The sequence below is a fragment of the Corylus avellana genome, chromosome 4, assembly GCF_965113065.1.
Source record: "Corylus avellana chromosome 4, dhCorAvel1.hap1.2, whole genome shotgun sequence".
Taxonomy (NCBI): Eukaryota; Viridiplantae; Streptophyta; class Magnoliopsida; order Fagales; family Betulaceae; genus Corylus; species Corylus avellana.
Genome location: NC_142493.1, coordinates 10653064 through 10673124, shown reverse-complemented (window position 1 = coordinate 10673124; position 20061 = coordinate 10653064). Strand labels below are relative to the sequence as shown.

At 36.0% G+C, this 20061-nt stretch overlaps 1 protein-coding gene across 1 annotated transcript; it reads right to left on the bottom strand.

Annotated features, from left to right (window-relative positions):
• Positions 1–12826: 12826 nt before the first annotated feature.
• On the bottom strand, positions 12827–17831 carry LOC132178054 (high affinity sulfate transporter 2-like). Its single transcript, XM_088515068.1, has 11 exons — positions 17632–17831; positions 16319–16493; positions 15994–16059; positions 15782–15895; positions 15574–15690; positions 15331–15457; positions 14678–14964; positions 14306–14496; positions 13850–13935; positions 13682–13758; positions 12827–12973 (listed from the first exon to the last, which is right to left on the bottom strand). Exons 1-11 carry the CDS (start codon positions 17814–17816, stop codon positions 12827–12829), a joined length of 1572 nt encoding a protein of 523 aa, XP_088371194.1. The 5' UTR covers positions 17817–17831.
• Between the last annotated feature and the right edge of the window lie 2230 nt (positions 17832–20061).

Here is a 20061-nt window from a genome sequence, read left to right as displayed (position 1 = left end):
ATCCCATCATGCATCCTAATTCTAATCGTATCAATACCAATAATCTTGCAGGCGACATTATTTCTCATCAAGACTGAGCCGCCATTGACTAAATCTGAGGTAGTAAACCAATCCCTTTTAGGGGACATATGAAATGTACAACCAGTGTCAAGGACCCACTTGTCGTTAGAATGATCATAAAAAATGGTAACTGCAAGGACAAGGTCTAAACACTTAGAATTTCGTTCGACAACTCTAACCACAAAAGTGGAACTTTGCTTGTCACCTTCCTCTTTATTTTTCAACTTCAGACACTCAGATTTATAATGCCCATACTTTTTCCAGTAGTAACACTTTACTTTCTTCTTTGACCTGGACTACGATCGGCCTCTTGATTTACCTTTACTCGAATCCCTCTCACTGGATCAACCTCTAAAATTAGAAGAATTTTCTGAACGACCCTTAACAAATAAACCTTCTGCCTGATTATCACTACCTTTACTATTCAATCTTGTCCTCAACTCCATAGAATTCAAAGCAGATTTAACATCGGCTAAGGAGATAGTATCTCTATCGTACAACATTGAATTAACAAAATTATCAAAAGGCATCCCATAGTGAACTCAACAAAATTAGGGCATGATCCTCTGTTAAGTATTAAAATATTCATATTTTCAACCCTTAACTTGCATGTTTTAATCATTTGGTTTTAGTTAATTAGTTCATTTTAATTCATTTTTGTGTTTTCCATACTTTTGTAGGCTTTTGGAAGAAAATGAAGTAAATCTGGAAGATTTGGGCTCAAAGAGAGAAGATGGGAAAAATGGGAGCCTCTGACACTGCAATCGAGCGCAGAACAAAAGAGACTCGATCGCAGACCTGCAATCGAGCGCACACGGGTTGAGATCGATCGCACCTGTGCGCAAGAGACATATCAAGTGGTGGCCAGATTGTCATTCTTTCCATATTAGTGTTTTCCAACTCCCAATTGTAATAGGTTTTGAAACCCTATGAAATTCCTAGGTTTACTAGTTTGTCAAGGACTTCTAAAGCCTATAAATAGACCTCTAAGCCTCACAATTCAACAGACAATTTCAAGGAGACAACTTTGGGGAGAGGAATTGGAGGCTACTTCTAGGAGCGGTTTTCGATTCTTTCTTTACCTTTTCTTTTTAGTTTTAATTATGTGTAACTAACTCTTAAGGAGGGCTAGATTGATGCCCTAATTATATTTATTTAATATTTCAATATTGGCATATTTGTGATAATCATATTGTGTTGCTTAACTTGATTAATTTTTGTTTTCTTGAATTCCTCATATGTATGTGACTGGCCATTATATGCATGTGGTATAGATGACCGAGTCCTGGGTTTAACATAAGTAACAAAAGATATCTATGCTGGATTCTTGGGTTAATCAACATGGGGAACTGGGAGTAGACACCCATGCCTTAGGCCTCATGTGTTTGTCGATTTCCCTAAATTTATGCTTTCTTAAAGAACAACTTAGTAAACACCCATGCCTAATTCATTGCTTAGGGAAATCAATAGCTTAAGGAGTAGACACCCATACCCTTAGGTTGGCAAACATTAAGTATTCATAATATGATTGGATCATTGGCATAATGTTATATTATCTAAGTATGATTAGTGGTGGATATCAAAGCCTTACCTTTACCTTTACTTTATTTTTATATCTCTTTATTTCTTTTCCTTAGTATTAATATCAATCTCATGACAATTTTGATATTGTAATTAATTCTAAACAAAATCACAATCCTCGTGGGATCGATCTCGTACTTGTTGCACTATACTATTGTTTTGATCTTGTGCACTTGCGAGTTAAAACGTACTAATTATTATCTATTAATTTAGGTAGTATTTGGCACAACATCCTCATCATCTATTTTAATATCAATATTTTTCAGATCCAAAATAATTCTATTAAAGTCATCAAGATAATCACAAAAAGGCATACCTTCTTTCATCCTGAGGGTATATAACCGTTGCTTCAAATACAATCGGTTAGTGAGGGATTTCATCATGTACAAGCTCTCTAGCTTCTTCCAAAGTCTAGCGGCTGTTTCTTTATCGACATCTTCTCTTAAAACTCCATCTGAAAGAGACAACAAAATTGCACCGTGATCTTTTTCTTCAAGTTCCTTCCTTTCCTCCGTTGATGATGTTGATGGCACCTCGCCATCCAAAATCTTCGCCAAGCCTTGTTATCGTAAAAATGCTCACATCTTGATGCGCCAAAGGCTGAAACTATTCTGACCATCAAACTTCTCTACTTCAAATTTTGTAGTAGCCATCCCGCAAAATAAATATCGGTGCTCTGATACCAGTTTGTTGTGACAAATGCAAATTCCAAGATTACCAAATAACACAACCACACAAGACACCAATATTTAAGTGGTTCGGCTTAAGAAACCTACATCCACTGGCGGAGACTGTAGCGCTCCAGAATTTTCAAAGTTATTTAAATAGATTATTTTGATGATGATGTTATTTTAATATTCATTTTAGCCAATTATTTTAATTCTTGAAAAATTTATGGTGTTACAGAGAGTGATAATTAGAGAATGGTAATTGGTGAAATAATATGATAGTAAATGGTAGAAAGAATAGTATTGGTAGGTAGAATAGTAAGGAAAGGTAGAATAGTTAATGGTAGGTATAATAGTATTAGTATAGTAAAAGGAGGGTAGAATTATAAATGAAATGTAGAATAGTTAATGGTAGGTATAATAGTAATGGTAGGTGGAATAGAAAAAATGAGGGTAGAATTGTAAATGGAAGGTAGAATAGTATTTGTTTTTTCCCTATAAATAGAGTACTTCCCCTTCACAAATTTCACCACTCATCTCCCTTCTCTTCCACATATTCTTCCTTCTTCCGCTTTCTATTCGGTCTTTCTTCTTTTTGAGAGTGTTTACTCAGAGTAGAGAGAGAAAGGGCGAGACAAAGCGCTGCAAGAAAGAAAGAACACGAGAGAAAACAGACTTGAGAAATTAGTTTCAAAAGATATACTAGTGGTGTTAGTCAGATTAGAGCAACTAGATCCTTCAGACCACTTTTAGCTTCAGTCTAGAGGTAAGTAAATTCACTACCCCTTCTAAAATTACTTCTTGTCATGCTACTTATATATTCTTGTATCAAACTGTAGATAATTTTTTTATTTACCTGCCATGGATATATGTTGCATGCATGAAGAATTTCTAAAGGAATTTATTTAGAAAGATTCTATTTCTTTAAACGCTTTCTAAGCACAACAAGTTTATATTTGGAAAAGTTACTATTTTTGATAAAAGAAAGTTGAGAAATGATGATGATTATAAGAAAGAAGAATGATGATAAACCCTCCTACATGTTGCCCTAAAATGCATCAAAAGAAGTACAAAGAGAAGTACAAGAATTGAGTTAAATGTTTATGAAATGAAGGCACATGTATGGAGAAGAGTATTTTTGGCCCCAATATAAGTAAAGATGAGAGGAGTTCGGTACCGATACTCGGATGGAGGCAAAACCACTGAAGGAGGCTATTCAAAAAGGTGGTATTCCATCAACATGATCGTTGAGTGCATCAAGAATGAGTTAATTGACGGTCAGGCATGGCTGAGGCCACAGTTCAGTGCCATGGTCACAAGGACCCACAACCCTCGTACACAGGGGTAACTGTGTACATGGGCCCTAATATGAGAAAATGATAATATAATTTCAACGATGATATACTATGATGATTTACAATGATGATTTATAATGATGCAATACGATGATGATGATTTATAATGATGATTTATTACTAGATGTAATAGTATGTATATGTTACGGGAGATGCAACCGTACATACATGTACTATAATGGCTGGTTATATATTTATTGGTGAAAACAATTTTCAAAACTGAGAACAAAGAGTAAAACTATTTATGGCTGTGGATTTTACTTGCTGGGTCCCTTTGGGCTCATTCAATTTTATTTCTTGTTTTCAGGTAGAAAGGATGCTGGAATAGGAGGCTGGAATGGGGGCGGGAATAATTATTAACTTTCAAAGTCTTTTCATATCAGTTATTGTAATAATATGATATTCCGCAACTAAAGTTTAATAATTTATAATTTCGCTTGTAATAAAATCTCTTGAATAATGTTTTATACATTTATCGTATTCTTTAAAATCAAGTACTCTGATAGACCTTATAGATCTTTGCAAAGACTTTTGTTGTAAAAGAAGAAAAGTGGCAAACTCAGCCTTAACAGGCTGGGGATGTTACAGAGACGATCCAAGAGAAATTCACTAACAAAAGAGTGGAGTACAAAAAGTAGTACAAACAAAACCACTCAAACCCAAATGTCCCAATACACCTCAATCTCACTCAAAAGAGAATTAAATACAAAAGAGAAAATATTCTCTAAAATTCTCTAAGCTTTTCAGCACTCCAAACGTGAGATCAAACTGAAGAAAAATGGTGTATCTCTTCTTCTCTCTGCAACACAAATCTTTCTCTCTCTCTCTCTCAAGGCAACTTCAGCTTTTCTTCTTTCTCTATATTTCAACTAAGGTTGCTGCTTCTCTGCTTAAGACTGAATGGCTTCAACTTTTAACAACAAAGCCATTTTGTCAAAGCTTCTAGAAGAAGCTTATTGAATGGAGAGACAAATGGACGTGCATGAAGAAAGTAAGTCAAAAAAAGAGTAATGGGATGTAAAAGTAACCATAATGGTTTGCTGCCCACGGTAAGGTTGATGAACAAATTCAAGTCACCTAATCTGATATATGTTAGTTTCTTTCTGAGACTTTTGTTGTTTTGGGATTTCAGCTCTTTATATTTATTTTGTCCATCACTTTTAATTTGGTCTTTACTTAGTTAATTTCTACACATAATTATTTTACTTTCAACTAAAGTCATTGTCAAATATAAACTTACCATTGCATAATTTAGGACAGAGATTAACTTTTAAATCTGGACCTTTTAAAGCTATACAGTTTAAATCATATATCAAATATAATCCTATCTGATAGAGTTTGTCATGAAGATAAGCTCTAGTGCTATTGTTGTGTTGATAGGTTCTTAGATATACTTTTTTCACAGAAGGTTGGTCAACAATTTTTATAGGACATTTGCAGTAGTTGCCTAGTTCGGGTTGCAAAGAAGGGTCCTAAAATCAGGAGATGAATGGTGAGGCATGAGGATTCTTGAGGGATGGAGAGGTCTGAGAGGATGAGAAAGCAGGTGATTGAGGAGAAGGAAAGCAGCTTTCTGCAATGACAACGTTTAACTAAAAAATGTTAGATTAAATATGGGCCCTTGATTTTTTAACAGCAGTTGTGCAATAGTTTTTAATACCGCATGTAAGCCGGATTTGAGAGCTAGGGACTTTCGTTTGACTCAGTTTTCGTCCAATCAAAGTTTTAAGGTCAAAAGTCATTTTATCACTTAAAAACTTCATCAAAAAATTTCCAAATTTATGTCGTATGTGTTAAGCATACTGCAGAAGAAGATGCTCCTAGGGCAAAAGCTGCATCTGCTCTTAATGCAGCAGCAACTCCTAGTGCAGTAGCTCTAGTGAAGCAATGAAGCATTTGCAGCTCCTAGTGAAGCAGCAGCCGTGTGGAGGATTCCTGCTGCAACTAAAGCTCCTAGAAGTCCTACTGCAGCTAATGTTCCTACTCCTAGTGAAGTGGCAGCCATGGATAACAAGACTAATGCTATTGCAATTAATGAAGATAAAGCTAAGAAGAAGTCCAATGCTACTGATCAAGACAAGAGGAGAAGAAGAGAAGATGTGGAACACTTATTCAAAACAAAGTGCAAAGAAAGAGAAGTTGGATTCAAACCAACTTCTCATTCTAAGTTGAAGTGAAAGACCTTTATCTCATTGATGTTAAATAACCTTATGTATTCAATCTTTATGTTTCAGTTTGTAATTAAACACTTTATAATTACTTAGAACTTCTTTTGTATAGTTCAATAGGTCTCTTACTCTATAATTGCTTAAGCTTATAAATATAGTTCTCATTCAATGGTTCTGGTATTCCGCCAAAATCAGTTCATTGAAGATATCTTTTATGGTATAAGAGACTTTATAGGTACACGCCCCATATTTATTTCTTTTCTTTTATCTACTTCTGCAATGGAAATTCCTACCCTTCTTGCAGCACCAACCTTTTCTCCACCAACGCTTTACCAATTTAATGGAAGGCTTGAAGGTCCAAACTATCTTGGTTGGACAAGTCAATTTCTTCCAATCTTGCACACTCATGAACTAGTAGGCATAGTTGATGGATCTAAACGATCCTCTCCTAAATTTCTCAGTGATGACAGTGGTAAGGAAACACTCAATCCAAAGTTCACAATCTAGAATAGAAATGATCAATGTATCCTCAGCTGGATGAATGTGACATTGTCTGAGAAGGTCTTGTCCACAATGGACTTGATACCTCCAGAAAGTTTGGTCAGCCCTGGCAACTAAATTTGCCAATGGTTCTATGTCTCAAATTGCCAATCTCAAAAGGCAATTGCTAAGTCTCCATCAAGGCTCCTTGACCTGTTACGATTATATACAATCAGCCAAAGTATGGTTTGATCAACTCGCAACAATGGCTAAACCTATTTCTGATGAGGATTTGATCTCATTCCTCCTCAATGGTCTTAACCCTTCTTTCAATAATTTTTTCACTACCATCTCCCTGCTAACTCGAGAGAGACAACTCACCCTTGATGATTTTCAAGAGAAGCTAATCAACCATGAGACATTGCTCAATTAACAGCACGCTCCAGCCACTGATAATTCCACCTTTGCTCTGTATACACGGAAGTAGGGCCAGAAGTTTTCTAAGAATCGTGGTCCATACCCTGCCAAGTTTCCCTCCAAAAACTTCAGCCCTAGGCCACCTACTCCCAGATTCTCTCTTGCTGACTCCAGTGCTGCACCAAGATACAATAGCCTCACAGCCAAGCTCAAGTCAGCCATCTCCCTTCAACAATAGTCAACGCATACAATGTCAAATTTGTGCTCAGATAAACCACCAAGCACTAGACTACTATCACAGAATGGACTATTCCTTCCAAGGAAGACATCCTCCTCCTCAGCTGGCTACAATGGTGGTTCAATCTAACAATGTCTAAGAAGATCCTCAATGGTTTGCTTACAGTGCAGCCAATGCACACATCACTCAAGACTTGGAGAACCTCAATATTTAGCAACCCTTCCAACACAATGACATTGTGGCTGTTGGGAATGGAACAACACTGCCTATAGCAAACTTTGGTTCCACAACTCTTCATTCCTCTAACTCTACTTTTCATCTTAATAATGTCTTACACTACCCTCGATCAGCTGCCAATCTTGTGTCAATTCAATGTTTTTGTCTTGACAATGCATGGTTCTTTATACTAACATCATCCCACTTTAACATCATTGATTTTCAGACATGAACAATCCTCCTGGAAAGGAAGAGTGAGAATGGCATGTATCCTCTCCAGCTGGGCAAGAAGTCTCACAAAGGCAGCAAGTCTTTTATAGGTTTATTAGGAATAAGAACATCATCCTTAGTATAGCACTTTAGGCTATGTCATTCATCTAATGATGTAGTTACTCAAGTTGTTCGAGATAACAATTTACCCCTTTTTCATTCAAATTCTGTTTCCAATTCAGATTTCAGTAAAAGTATCCTTTGTGGCTCTTGTTAATTGGGTAAGAGTGAAAAACAATCGTTTTTTTGCTTCTAATCATGTCTCCTTGTCTCCACTTCAACTCATTCACACTGATATCTGGACTTCTCCAGTAATGTCAGTCAGTGGATACAAATACTACATTGTTTGTATGGATGATTTCTCAAGGTTCTCATGGATCTATCCTCTACACACTAAATCATAAACTTATGATGTATTCCTCATGTTCAAACTTCTTGTAGAAAACCAATTTTCCACAACCATCAAGGAACTACAATCTAATGGAGGATGTGAGTATACATCACTTATCTTTCAATCTTTTCTCAAAACTAATGGCATAGTGCATAGGAAGAGATGTCCTTATACATCCCCTCAAAATGGTCTTGCAGAAAGAAAGCTAAGACACATTCTTGAGATTGGATTAACTTTGTTAGCTCATTCCCATCTCTCTAATAGGTATTGGGTAGACTCCTTTCTCACTGTTGTGCATGTCATCAACAGATTACCCACACATGTTCTACAAAACATGTCGCCATATTCTAAGCTATACACCAAAGCACCTGATTACCAAAGACTTGTAGTCTTTGGATGCCTGTGTTATCTTCTATTGCGGCCGTATAATGCTCACAAACTAGATTATAGGTCCAAACCTTGTATATTTCTAGGTTACAACTATGCAGGTTATAAGTGCCTAGATCCATATACAAACAAAATCTGATGGAGCAGTGGAAAGATTCAAGGTCAGACTAGTTGCTAGGGATTTGAGCAAACATCTGGAGTGGACTATATTGAGACTTTCAGTCCAGTAATTAAGCCCTCCACCATTAGAATCATCCTAGCACTGGCAATCTATTTCGATTGGATGATTATACAGTTGGACATCTCTAATGCCTTTCTTCATGGATCTTTAATTGAGGAAGTATACATTGAGCAACCAAAGGGGTTTGTTGACAAGGAGAACCCTCACTTGGTTGGCCTCAAACAAGCCCTAAGAGCTTGGTTTAATAGATTGTCCAGCTACTTACTGGATGGGTTCACTCCCTCTCTAGTTGATACTTATCTATTCACTTTTATCTTTGGCAGTATTAAACTCTTCATTCTAATCTATGCGGATGATATAATCATCACACGGATACACCCTCATTTGATGACTAACCTAGTTCAACTTATACAGAAGGAATTTCTAGTCAAAGACTAAGGATCACTAAGTTTCTTCATTGGCATATAGGTTACTCGTAGCCCTGTAGGACTCCACCTCTACCAGTCCAAATATGTTACTGATCTACTCAACAAAACTAAGATGACTGAAGCAAAGGCTACAAAGTCCCCATGTCCATCTGTTTCTCAATTGTCCAGATTGGATGGTGGCTCTCTCCTTGATCGATATGAATATTGAAGTGTAGTAGGAGCTCTCCAATATTGCACCCTGGCTCGACCTCATATAGCCTTCCCTGTGAATAAACTCTGCCAACACATGCATCATCCAACTTCAATTCACTTGTCTGCTATCAAGAGAGTCCTTCGGTTCCTCAAGAACAACATGGATCATGGTCTGTTTTACACTAAAAAAACCCTTTAGATTAATGCTTTTTGTGATTCAAATTAGGCTGGCTGTCCAAATGATAGGAGATCTACATCTGGCTTCGTTGTTTTCCTTGTTGATTGCTTGATATCATGGAGTGCCAAAAAACATCATGTAGTCTCAAGATCTAGCACAGAGGCTGAGTATTGTCCCCTAGCCATTGCTACCACTAAGTTATTTTGGTTGAGAATGCTATTCCAAGAAATTCATATTCCTCTTCCAGTTGCTCCAGTAGTTTGGTGTGACAATGTGAGTGCATTATCCTTGGCTGCTAATCTAGTTTACCATGCTCAACAGAGACATTGATGAGTGCCAAATATTACATATTTGGGCCCCTTAATTTATATTAGTTAATCCTTTAGTTGTGTCGTTATCTAAAGATTTGTTTTAGTTTTGTTTTTTTAGTGTTTTATAGGTTGTTGAAGGAAAACTGCGCCTTTAAAGGAAAAAATGAAAGTTTGGAAGAGAGCATACTTTGAGAAGTCCTAAATGATGTGGTTAAGTTTAACCCAATCAAGGAAAGGATTAAATCGAAATTTCTCTAATTGGAGTCAAAATCATATTTGATTCAAATTCAGATTCTAAACACGTCTTAGTATTTTGACCATAACTTTCCGCTAAAATATCGGATTAATACGATTCTAGCGGCATTGAAAAGATAACTAAAAATGCTAAATTTTATTAGGAAATAAAGTTTTCATAATGCGGACGTTTACTATGCCAAAATCGTCGCGCAATAAAAGGATACAAATTTGGACGAATCCTATTCCGATTTCAAACTTCTATTTGGACTGGGAGACCTCTAAATTATCTAGGTTTATTAGGGCTTCTAGGACATTCCTAAGCCTATAAATACCTCTTTGCATTCAAGAAAGATAGACAAGTCTAGAGAGCAAAATTCTATAGCTTTTCTCTTTAGTTTAGTTTTTCTGTAGGTTTAGGTTTAGGTTTAGGTTTTATTTTCATGTGGAGCTAAATTCCCAACTAAGGTTGGGGATGAAGCCTCACCGATGAAGAACAATATCACTTTTATGTAAGTCTTTATTTTTCCAATTTTATTGGGTTTAATATTTCAATTGTTTTACTTATTTTCAATTGTGTTGAATGATTCTTGGATATCTTTTGTGATTCAAGGATACACTTGATGATTTGAGATAATTTCATATAATTGATTGCTTGATTTTATTTGCCTAAAAATTGGATATCCCTTGTGATTTGTTCTATGGATACATTTGGTGTTTCAATTAAAATTGGATATCTTTTGTGATTTACGGATACATCGGATGATTTAATTGATATTTGATTCATTTTGTGATTTGTGCAATAAATGGATACATGGGATGATTTTAATTAACTTTTAGAAGCATAGTAAAACATACATATGATTTTATTTGTGAGAACTTTGGATTAATATTGATGAACATGGGGTATGTTGTTATGATTCGAAGAGTGTGGATTCCCAAACCTTAGTCTTTATCTTTTGTTTTATTTTATTTAGTTTATATTTATCCTTTAATTTTCAAAACTCAAAATTCAAACTTTTTTTGGAACTAGTTTAGGATTTAATTAGTTTAGTTATAATTTGTTCTTCAAAAACACAATTCCCTGTGGGTTCGACCTCACACTTGCAAAACATTATATTACAAACGATTCGTGCACTTGCGAGTTAAATAAATTTGCACAACAGACATCAAAGCCTCATTTATTTCTACAGCAAACCGAATTGCAAATGTGTTCATCAAAGGGATACCCTCAGCTCGGTTTGCATTTCTCAAGTCCAAGTTGAATGTGATTCCGTCTCCTTTCATGTTGAGGGGGCATGTTAAGCATACTGCTGAAGGAGATGCTCCTAAGGTAGCAGCTAAACATACTATAGAAGGAGATGCTCCTAGGGCAGAAGCTACAGCTGCATTAGCAGCTAAGGCAGATATTGCATCTGCTTCTAATGCAGCAGCAGCTCCTAGTGCAGCAGCTCCAGCTCCCAGTGCAGCAGCTCCAGCTCCTAGTGAAGCGGCAGCCTTGTGGAGGATTCCTACCACAACTAAAGCTCCTAGAAGTCCTACTGCAGCTAAAGTTCCTACTCTTAGTGAAGTGGCAGCCGTGGATAACAAGACTAATGCTACTGTGATTAATGAAGATAAAGCTGAGAAGAAGTCCACTACTACTGATCAAGACGAGGAGAAGAAGAGAAGATGTGGAACACTTATCCAAGACAAATTGCAAAGAAAGAGAAGTTGGATTCAAACCAACTTCTCATTCTAAGATTGAAGTGAAAGACCTTTATCTTATTGATGTTAGATAACCTTATGTATTCAATCTCTAGGTTTCAGTTTGTAATTAAACACTTTGTAATTACTTAGAAATCCTATTGTATAGTTCAAATTAGGGGTGGGAGTCGGTTAATGCGGTTAGGGATTTGCCCCTGCCACATTTCGCTCCGACATGGTCGGCAAAGGCAGTTTTTTCACCGACTTTTGCCGACCATAATTCGTACCTCCACCGACCGTCACCAACAAGTTGGTTACAGTGACGGTCGGTAATGTCAAATTGGGCTGGGCCACAATTTTGTATTTGGACTATTGGACCAACCAGAATGGCTCCCAATTCCTTAAAGCTTCGTTTCCATGTGCACCTTCCGTGCACCTACTTAGCAAGAAAATACTTGTTTTCGTCCACTTTCTTGGCAATCAAATAACAAGAAAACAAATGCAAAAAAGGATCGAGAAACTCGAAGTCAATCACTGTCTAAAACATTGTTTTTGAGCAAACAGTCCCTCTAGAAAATTTGAAAGCCACAATAGGTTGAGATGAGAGTGAGAGTGACAGAGAGAGGCGAAGATGAGAACAAGAATGACAGAGAGATCGAGAGATGAGTGTGACAAAGAGAGGCTCACGACTATGGTCAGGGAAATGGGGAAACTATGCATAAATATAGATACTCAAATGTTTTGAGTATATAAAAACAACACCGTTTTGAATAGATTATTCATTATATTATTCACCGCTCAAAACGGCACCGTTTTGAGTAATATAGCCTATATATATGCATAGTTTCCCCATTTCCTTAACCCTAGCCGCTGTCATCTCATCTCTAGATCTCACTGTCTTTCACTCTCATCTCCGCCTCTCTTTGTCACTCTCACTCTCATCTCGGCCTCTCTGTCACTCGGTAATGTCAGGTCGGTGTCAGTCGAAAACCGACTTCCCCAAAACCCCTTTCGCCTACCGCATTGACAATGTCGGAATAGGGAAAACTATGCTGCCTCCCGTTCGTCATCTAGGCGCTCACGGTCGGCTACAGGTGGCACATGGTCGGAACACAGACGGTAGGCGGCGCTCGGTGACTTTGCCCAGGCCTAGTTCAAATAGGTCTCTTTTTTTTTTTTATAGGCCTAGTTCAAATAGGTCTCTTACTCTATAATTGCTTAAGCTTATAAATATAGTTCTCATTCAATGGTTTTGGTATTCCGCCAAAAGCAGTTCATACAAGATTTCTTTTAGAATGTCTAGAATACTTATAAAAGTTTAATGAGAATATTTTCTCAACATTACCGTCAAGTTTTATAATTAATTTAATAGACTTAAATTTACATTATGGCTCTTGACTTATTGGCGATGTCGACAATGTTAAGACAGCGTCTGGAACTGAGGAGAAGATCTTATCCTCCCCGATCAGCACCGTAAACTCCGACGAGTACAGCTTTTCAGTCACTATTGGCGCCGGGTTCACTAAAACAAGCTGTGGAAAACAATACCCGAACTTTAGGAATTAAATAAAGGTCATGTAATTAAAGAGCTTATTATGCCATTAACATTGCTGCTCATAAATCATAGGATCTGCTTGTGACTTTTATCCAAATAGCTTAATCGCTAAAACCTTTTTAATGATTTAATTTGGTTAATGGATCAACAAAGCTCCACAGAACTTAAGAACAGTACTTGTATAAGATTAAAGATTCTACTGAGAAATAGTCAAAACATTTGAGTCTTGGAGTGAAATATTCTTCAGCTATGTCTTGAAGAAAAAACGGAAAACATCGCTTAGTCCCAAAGTATTACTGGCTTTGTAATTATGATTTCGAATTGTCAAATTTTGCTGGTATCCCATATTTCAACTCCTTTTAATTTCACTCCTATTATTAGGGTCTAGGATTAACTCAAATAGAAAACAGGTCAAATGTGTCTTATGCATTTATAAAATTACAAATTTACCCTTACTATTAATTTTTAAAAAAATTAAAAAGAAAAAGAAAAAAAAAAATTCTGACCCACGGCAGTGGGTCAGTCCCAACTGTGTGTCACAAAAAAAAAATAAAAAAATAAAAATGAGTACTTTGGCATTTTGGCATCATCATAAAATCGTAACAGAGGAGTGAGATTAAAATGGCATGAAAACTGATCACCATGACACCATATATATTTTGTAAGTTGAAAAGCTTTTACTTACATGTACGTTTCTATGCTGAAGAGTCTTATACAGTTCTTCGAAGGAATGAATTCCACTTGTGTCAATATCAATAACCGCTGCAAGAATGTAAATGATTTCAATATATAATTCCTTTAGTAACTTCGAGAAGCAAAACCAAGACTAAATGAAATACTATAATATTCTTACGTGACATTTCAATGACAAGATACTGGATTCTAGGTAAACCGAGACTCTTCACTTCTTCTTCTTCATAGCTGAGCCATCTCAAAATCCTGCTAGAAATTTGATTTAAGTACTGGCCATGTTTCATTTGTTAAATCACTACTTGTCCAAAAAATTCATAAGTTGATAGGAAGATGTGAATTTAATCACTTCCCTCATGTATGGGCTCAAAGTTAATTTAATATGTGAGGTCCAACACGTAAATCTTAAGTTTTTGGGATAAGTGGTGATTTAACATGGTATTAGAATCAAAAGTCCTGAGTTCGAACCTTGACTCCTTCATTTACCTCTAATTTCAATTAAATATTTCACGTGTTGAGCGTCACCTATTAAAAATGAGTTGGAGCCCACACATGAGGTAGAGTGTTTAACACATCTTCAAATTTTGACGGAATTCAAAGGAATTGGAGAAGTAAATACCTCTCCTTAATATAGTTGGAATTTGAAAAGTAGATTGCAGAATCAACTCTAACTATCAGAATGCCAGAAACTGGTGTTGCATCGGGATATTGCATGACGTTTCTATAAACATTAGTCCCGGGGAGTTTCCCAAGTTTTGCAGTCCGTGGTCTTGTGACTTGCAGGAGGATTTTAGCAAAGGATATGGCGACCTTCATAAACGAAAGTTAGAATTTGTAGTGGGCAATCAAAACATGAAGAGAAATGCTACACGAATTCTCACTTTTCTACTACCTAACGTAACAAACTGAAAGATTAAAAAACCATGTTGTGGGAAGCTAACGTGACAACTATCATGCTAAGGGGTAAGTACTTGATCGATCGACTTCTTACCGCAATTAAAAGGCCTATCTCAACACTTTTGAAAATCACTCCAAAGAAGGCTCCAATGCAGGCAAGAAAATCCAATTTGTCAGTCTTCCATAGCAGTATTGCAGCTTTAATGTCAATTAGCCCTACCACTGCAGTGATGATGATAGAAGCAAGTACAGCATTTGGAGTGTACTTAAATAATGGTGTGATGAGTACCAAAGTTACAAGAACAACACAAGACATCACAATGTTGGAAACAGTTGTATTGCAGCCAGCCATGAAATTTACTGCTGAGCGAGAAAATGATCCTGAGTGAAGATGATCATATGACATGAGAGAGATGATAAGATAAACAAGTTAGAATTTGAGCACATTCTTGTTCTCCGATAAAATATTGATTAAATGAATAAATTTACTCTTTTATATTAGCTTAAGCTACTCAGATAAGTGGTAGTTTAACATGGCATCAGAGTAAGAAGTCCTGAGTTTAAACCCTGACGCTATAGTTTATTTCCCATTTCAATTGAATAGTACTCCAATTGTTGGACTTCACTTATTAAGAGGGAATTTGAGTCCATACATGAAGGGGAGCATTAAAGTATTAATTAAATTATTAAATTTAATTTTTTTCTTTCAATTTAAGCTTTTGAGATAAATTGCGGCTTAACACATACCTGTCGTAACGTAGCAAGATGTCATGGAACCAACAATGTTCATACTTCCCATTGCCACCATTTCTTTGTTTCCATCCAGATTGTAGTCCATCTTGGAAGCAAATGTTCTTCCAATCGCCACACCTTCCTAAAATTTTTATCTGGCTTTTAATATATATATATATATATATATATATATGGGAGAACTAGGTAATTATTAATTTCTCATTCTAAGTTAAGATTTTGAGGCTGATATTTGCTTACCGTCAGTGCTATCATCCCCGCCACGACACCAATCTTAAAACCTTTGAGGACAAACTCTCCAGTCCAATAGATTTCATCAACAGATGAAGGATTTATGCCCCTATGTATATGTGTCACCTGATATATACAAACACTATATATATGAGCTTTTCATTTCATTTGTAGAAATTAGATAAAGACAAAATCATAATCACAAACGAGCACTTACAATTTGAACACCTTGCTTATCAGCGTGGGTGATATCCACGCAAAAGGTGGCTATTATAACAGAGATCAAAGAAGCAATTACAGATACCCAAAATAATCTCTGGCACTTCTTTCCCTGGAAAGTACCAAATAAGAGTCAAATATTATACATTGAATGTAAAAGCTTCAAGTTTGATCTAGAAAAGGGTAGGTAGGAATTATAGGATACTTAACTATGTATTTGGCAATCAGAATGAACACCATGAATGACAATCCTATGAGTATGGTTTGCCAGTTCCACTGTTAAACATATATAGAAATTTAATCCACATGTTAAATCACTATGACACGTGAAATTTTTCATTGAAATGGATGTTGAATGATGAAGAGAGGGGTTCGAACTCAAGACCGTGTTAAATCATCACTTGTATATTTCATTCAAAAGCTTAAACTTATAAGAAAGATTAAATTTAATCAATACTTTAACACGATGTTGGCTCGTGACAACACTGTATTTGAAGAGAAAAATGAAAATAATGTTTTATTAGTATATATGTACCCCGTGATGTACATTGCCCCAAACTGATTGCATAACAGAAATAATGTCAGTCTTCTTGGTGAAGATTTTTATACCAAGAAGACCTTTGAGCTGTTGAAGGGCTATAGTAACCGCAGCTCCACCCATGAACCCAACAATGGCGGCATGAGACAGAAAGTCAATCAAGAAACCCAATCTGAAACCAAACACGAAGTCATCACTTTATGACTATCTACCAAGTGAACAGTCATTATGAAAGGGAAAATAAAGAAGAAAGCTAAAGAAAGAAAAAGAAAGCGACTAGGAGTGTAAACGAGTCGAGCTTGTGCGAGCTTCCCTTGTTCAAGTTTGGCTCATTTAAATTTTACTCGAACTCAAGGGCGAGCCAAAAAAATCGAGCTCAAGTTCATAATAAGTTGAGCCGAGTCAGCTCGCGAGCTGGCTCTTATATTTAATGTTTTTTTTTTTTAAAAAAAAAAATTAAACTTCAAGTACTCTTAAACGACTTAAGAAGCCAGCTTTCATATGAGCATTTGCTTAGCCTGACTAGTCGAGTATGGAGCTTGAGTCAATATAGCAAGGCACTTGGTTTCAAAGAGAGAGGATATGCATCTTTTTATAAATAAGTAAACTTGGAGATTGGTGTTTTCTTAGCAATGTGGAACAAATTAACAGGTTGTATTCAAACAGCATTGGGACAACACTCCTTACAAAAAAAATATTTTTTCAACGTCTCTCTCAATCTTCCTTATCAGTCATAGCACATCTTTTACTTGAACTCTCATTTCCTACTCTCTCACTCTCACTCACTAGACAGGTAGTGATGGGTCTGGTTGATTCTTCAATAGTTTCTGTCTTTTGCAATCTCCCTCAATAGTTACTGCTTGATTCTTCTTCCTTTCATTTGGATCTGCTCTAATTAAATCGGGGTCTTTTTAATGATTGCTCTCTCTCTCTCTTTGATTACGAAAGGTCTAAATTTTTTCTTTTTTTAACGCTTAAATATAAATGCAATTTTAAGATTTTAATAATTATGTGATTTATAATTAATTATGTGTTATATATATATATATATATATATATATATATACACACACACACAAGAGCTTAAACGAGCTTGCTCACGAGCCTAACCGAATTGAGCTGAGTTTACTTCGTTTAATAATCAAGCCAAACTTATACAAGCCAATCCCAAATTCACTCACGAGTGGCTTGCTCACTTAACTCCCCTAAAAGCGACAGTCATGTATGTGTATATATATATATATATATATTTTTTTTTTTTCTTTTCCTGTGTATATATATTTATATATATTAATATGCAGGCAACATACCTGAAAAAACCAAGTGCAAATTGTGTGACGCCAGCAAAGAAGGTAGCGGTGAAAGCAAGACGCGTATAAGCAAAGTTGGAAGAGCCATCTTTATTAAGTGGATTTATCTCATTCTGCAGAAGAGTCCCAAGTAGCAGAGACACTACGGCCACTGGTCCTATGGCAATATGTCTCGAGCTACCCATAAAAGCATAAACAAGAGGTGGAACAAAGCTCGAATCTGAACACAAGTGGATGACCAACCACATTATTGAATAAGGTATTACTGTAAAGAGTAATATTAAAAGATATGTGTTCTCCTTCGGTCCTCTCAAAATTTATGTGATTTTTAAAATTACTATTGGATTAAGATTCAATAGTTATATATCTATCACAAATTCAATCTTGATTAATTTTGTAAGAACACAAAGAGGACACAGTATTCCTCTATTATAAAATAAGATCCAAGACGTTTAGGGAGAAACTTCACTCGCCTCCAGACTGTCATAGGCTTTGGAATTACAATTTTTAATTATCAAAATTCGCAATGTCAAGTTTTCAAGTTTCGACTGTATTTTTTTAATCATAAATGGTATAAGAGACATTTCACTTTGATTTAATGCAAAACGTGGATGAAATTGCAAGAAGCTGAAACTAAAATACACCAAAAATCAGAATTTCGATAATTCGAAGTTATGGAGTGAGTAAAGTTTCCCTATATTTATAAGAAATGACGAAACTCACACAATCCATATTGGAAGTCCAGATTTGCAAGCTTTGCATATGCAATATCCTGATACACGTATTCAATTATCGTCAGAAATTAAAATTGGGAAACAGAAAAACAAATATTTACATAATTACCTTGCAGGAAATGTTTTACCTGAGGAACACACAGGCTGGCAATGGTAAGCCCAGCAATAAGGTCACCTTTGAATTTTGCAAGAGTGTAGCTCCTTCCCCAGTCAAGAATGGGAAAAATACCTTGAAGGACAAGAAAAAGCTTTGTTGGAGCCGATTTGTCCTTAAAATGGCGTAAGGGTTCATCGGAGAAGAAAGTTTCCTGGAGACCATTTTTCAGTTCATTCAGAAGATTTTGCTTTGGAGGCGGTTCCACCCTGTGAATATGGTGAGCAACCTCTGCATGGTCTTCTGTCACACGTTGACTCATTGCACCCTGAAACTAGTACTGTAAACCTACATGGCAAAAAGAGCAGAGAGTTTTGATTAGAACTCGTAATTAATGATTCATTCAAGAGAAAATTTTGATTAGAACATTGCAATCTTAATTATATGCTTCATTCTACAGTGGGTGGGAACCCCGATAGTAACGCCCAAGGAGGGAAACTACAATGGTCGCCCCTTCCCACCATTTTAATTTTAAAAAAAAAAAAAAAAAAAAAAAAAGCTATTGGACACCCTCCCATTGTGATTTATATTTGAATATCATCATTTAGTATCAAAACCAAGCACCATGTCACGGGTTTGAAGAATGGGCCATAGGAATTAGCCTGGACATAGGGAAAAGCACTAGCTAGTTAGCTACGTCTGCACTATTACTACCATCCTAAAATGAGTAGTCAATTTGAACATTTCCTATAATCACTTATGAAGCCCAATTTCACCTAGTAAGTAAGTAATGTGGAACTTAACATCCGTGAATATTTTTCTCTAAATTACACGTACACTCTATGTAAAGAACTTCTCTTTCCAGTATGAGACGGGGGTGTACATTACAAATTCTCCCTTCTAAAACCCTTGACGTCCTCGTCTGGGTAACGTCATGCGATGCTGACAGTACATGTATGTCATTACTAAGTGGCTCAGATACTATTTATAATAATCTAGGAAAAGCGTTAACAACATTTGTGCTATCACTCTAAAAGAAGTAGTCAATTTAGAGCTTCTATAAAATCACTTATAAAACTCAGTTTCACCTAATAAATAAGTAATGTGGGATTTAACACCTATGAATATCTTTCCATAAACCACTCACTAATCTACGTGGGCAACTCCTTCCAATCTTACTTTTACATAAGAGAAAAAGTAACGAACAAAATGACATTAACGAGGCTTAAGAAAGAAAGGGGGAGGAACGAAGAGAAAGAAGCCAAATAAAACAAGACCACATGTAATTACATACACAATTACTAAGAAACAGAATTTACCTTTCTGAGAAAAATGATTAAATACTCAAGAACATCCAGTCGAGAACCTAACAAAAGCAACTCCAAGTATCTGAACGTGAAGTGAATATAATATACTCTATCTTGGGAATTTTTAAAACTTAAAAAAAGAAAAAAAAACCAACTTGTAATTAAGGGGAAATTATATAGTGAGTCAAAGAGTCAAGGGTAGATATAGTGAACAAATTAGAATATTAAAGTATAATATAATGAAATAAGCAATTCTCACACGCAACCATTTCGTGCGCCACATAATTGGAGCGTC

Coding starts and splice junctions, on each gene's coding strand:
- LOC132178054 (XM_088515068.1), bottom strand. CDS start 17,816: ATGGGTAGCTCGAGACATATTGCCATAGGACCAGTGGCCGTAGTGTCT. Junction 15,458..15,573: donor CGGGGATGATAGCACTGACG/GTAAGCAAATAT, acceptor TAAAAATTTTAG/GAAGGTGTGGCGATTGGAAG. Junction 12,974..13,681: donor TTCAGCATAGAAACGTACAT/GTAAGTAAAAGC, acceptor TGTTTTCCACAG/CTTGTTTTAGTGAACCCGGC.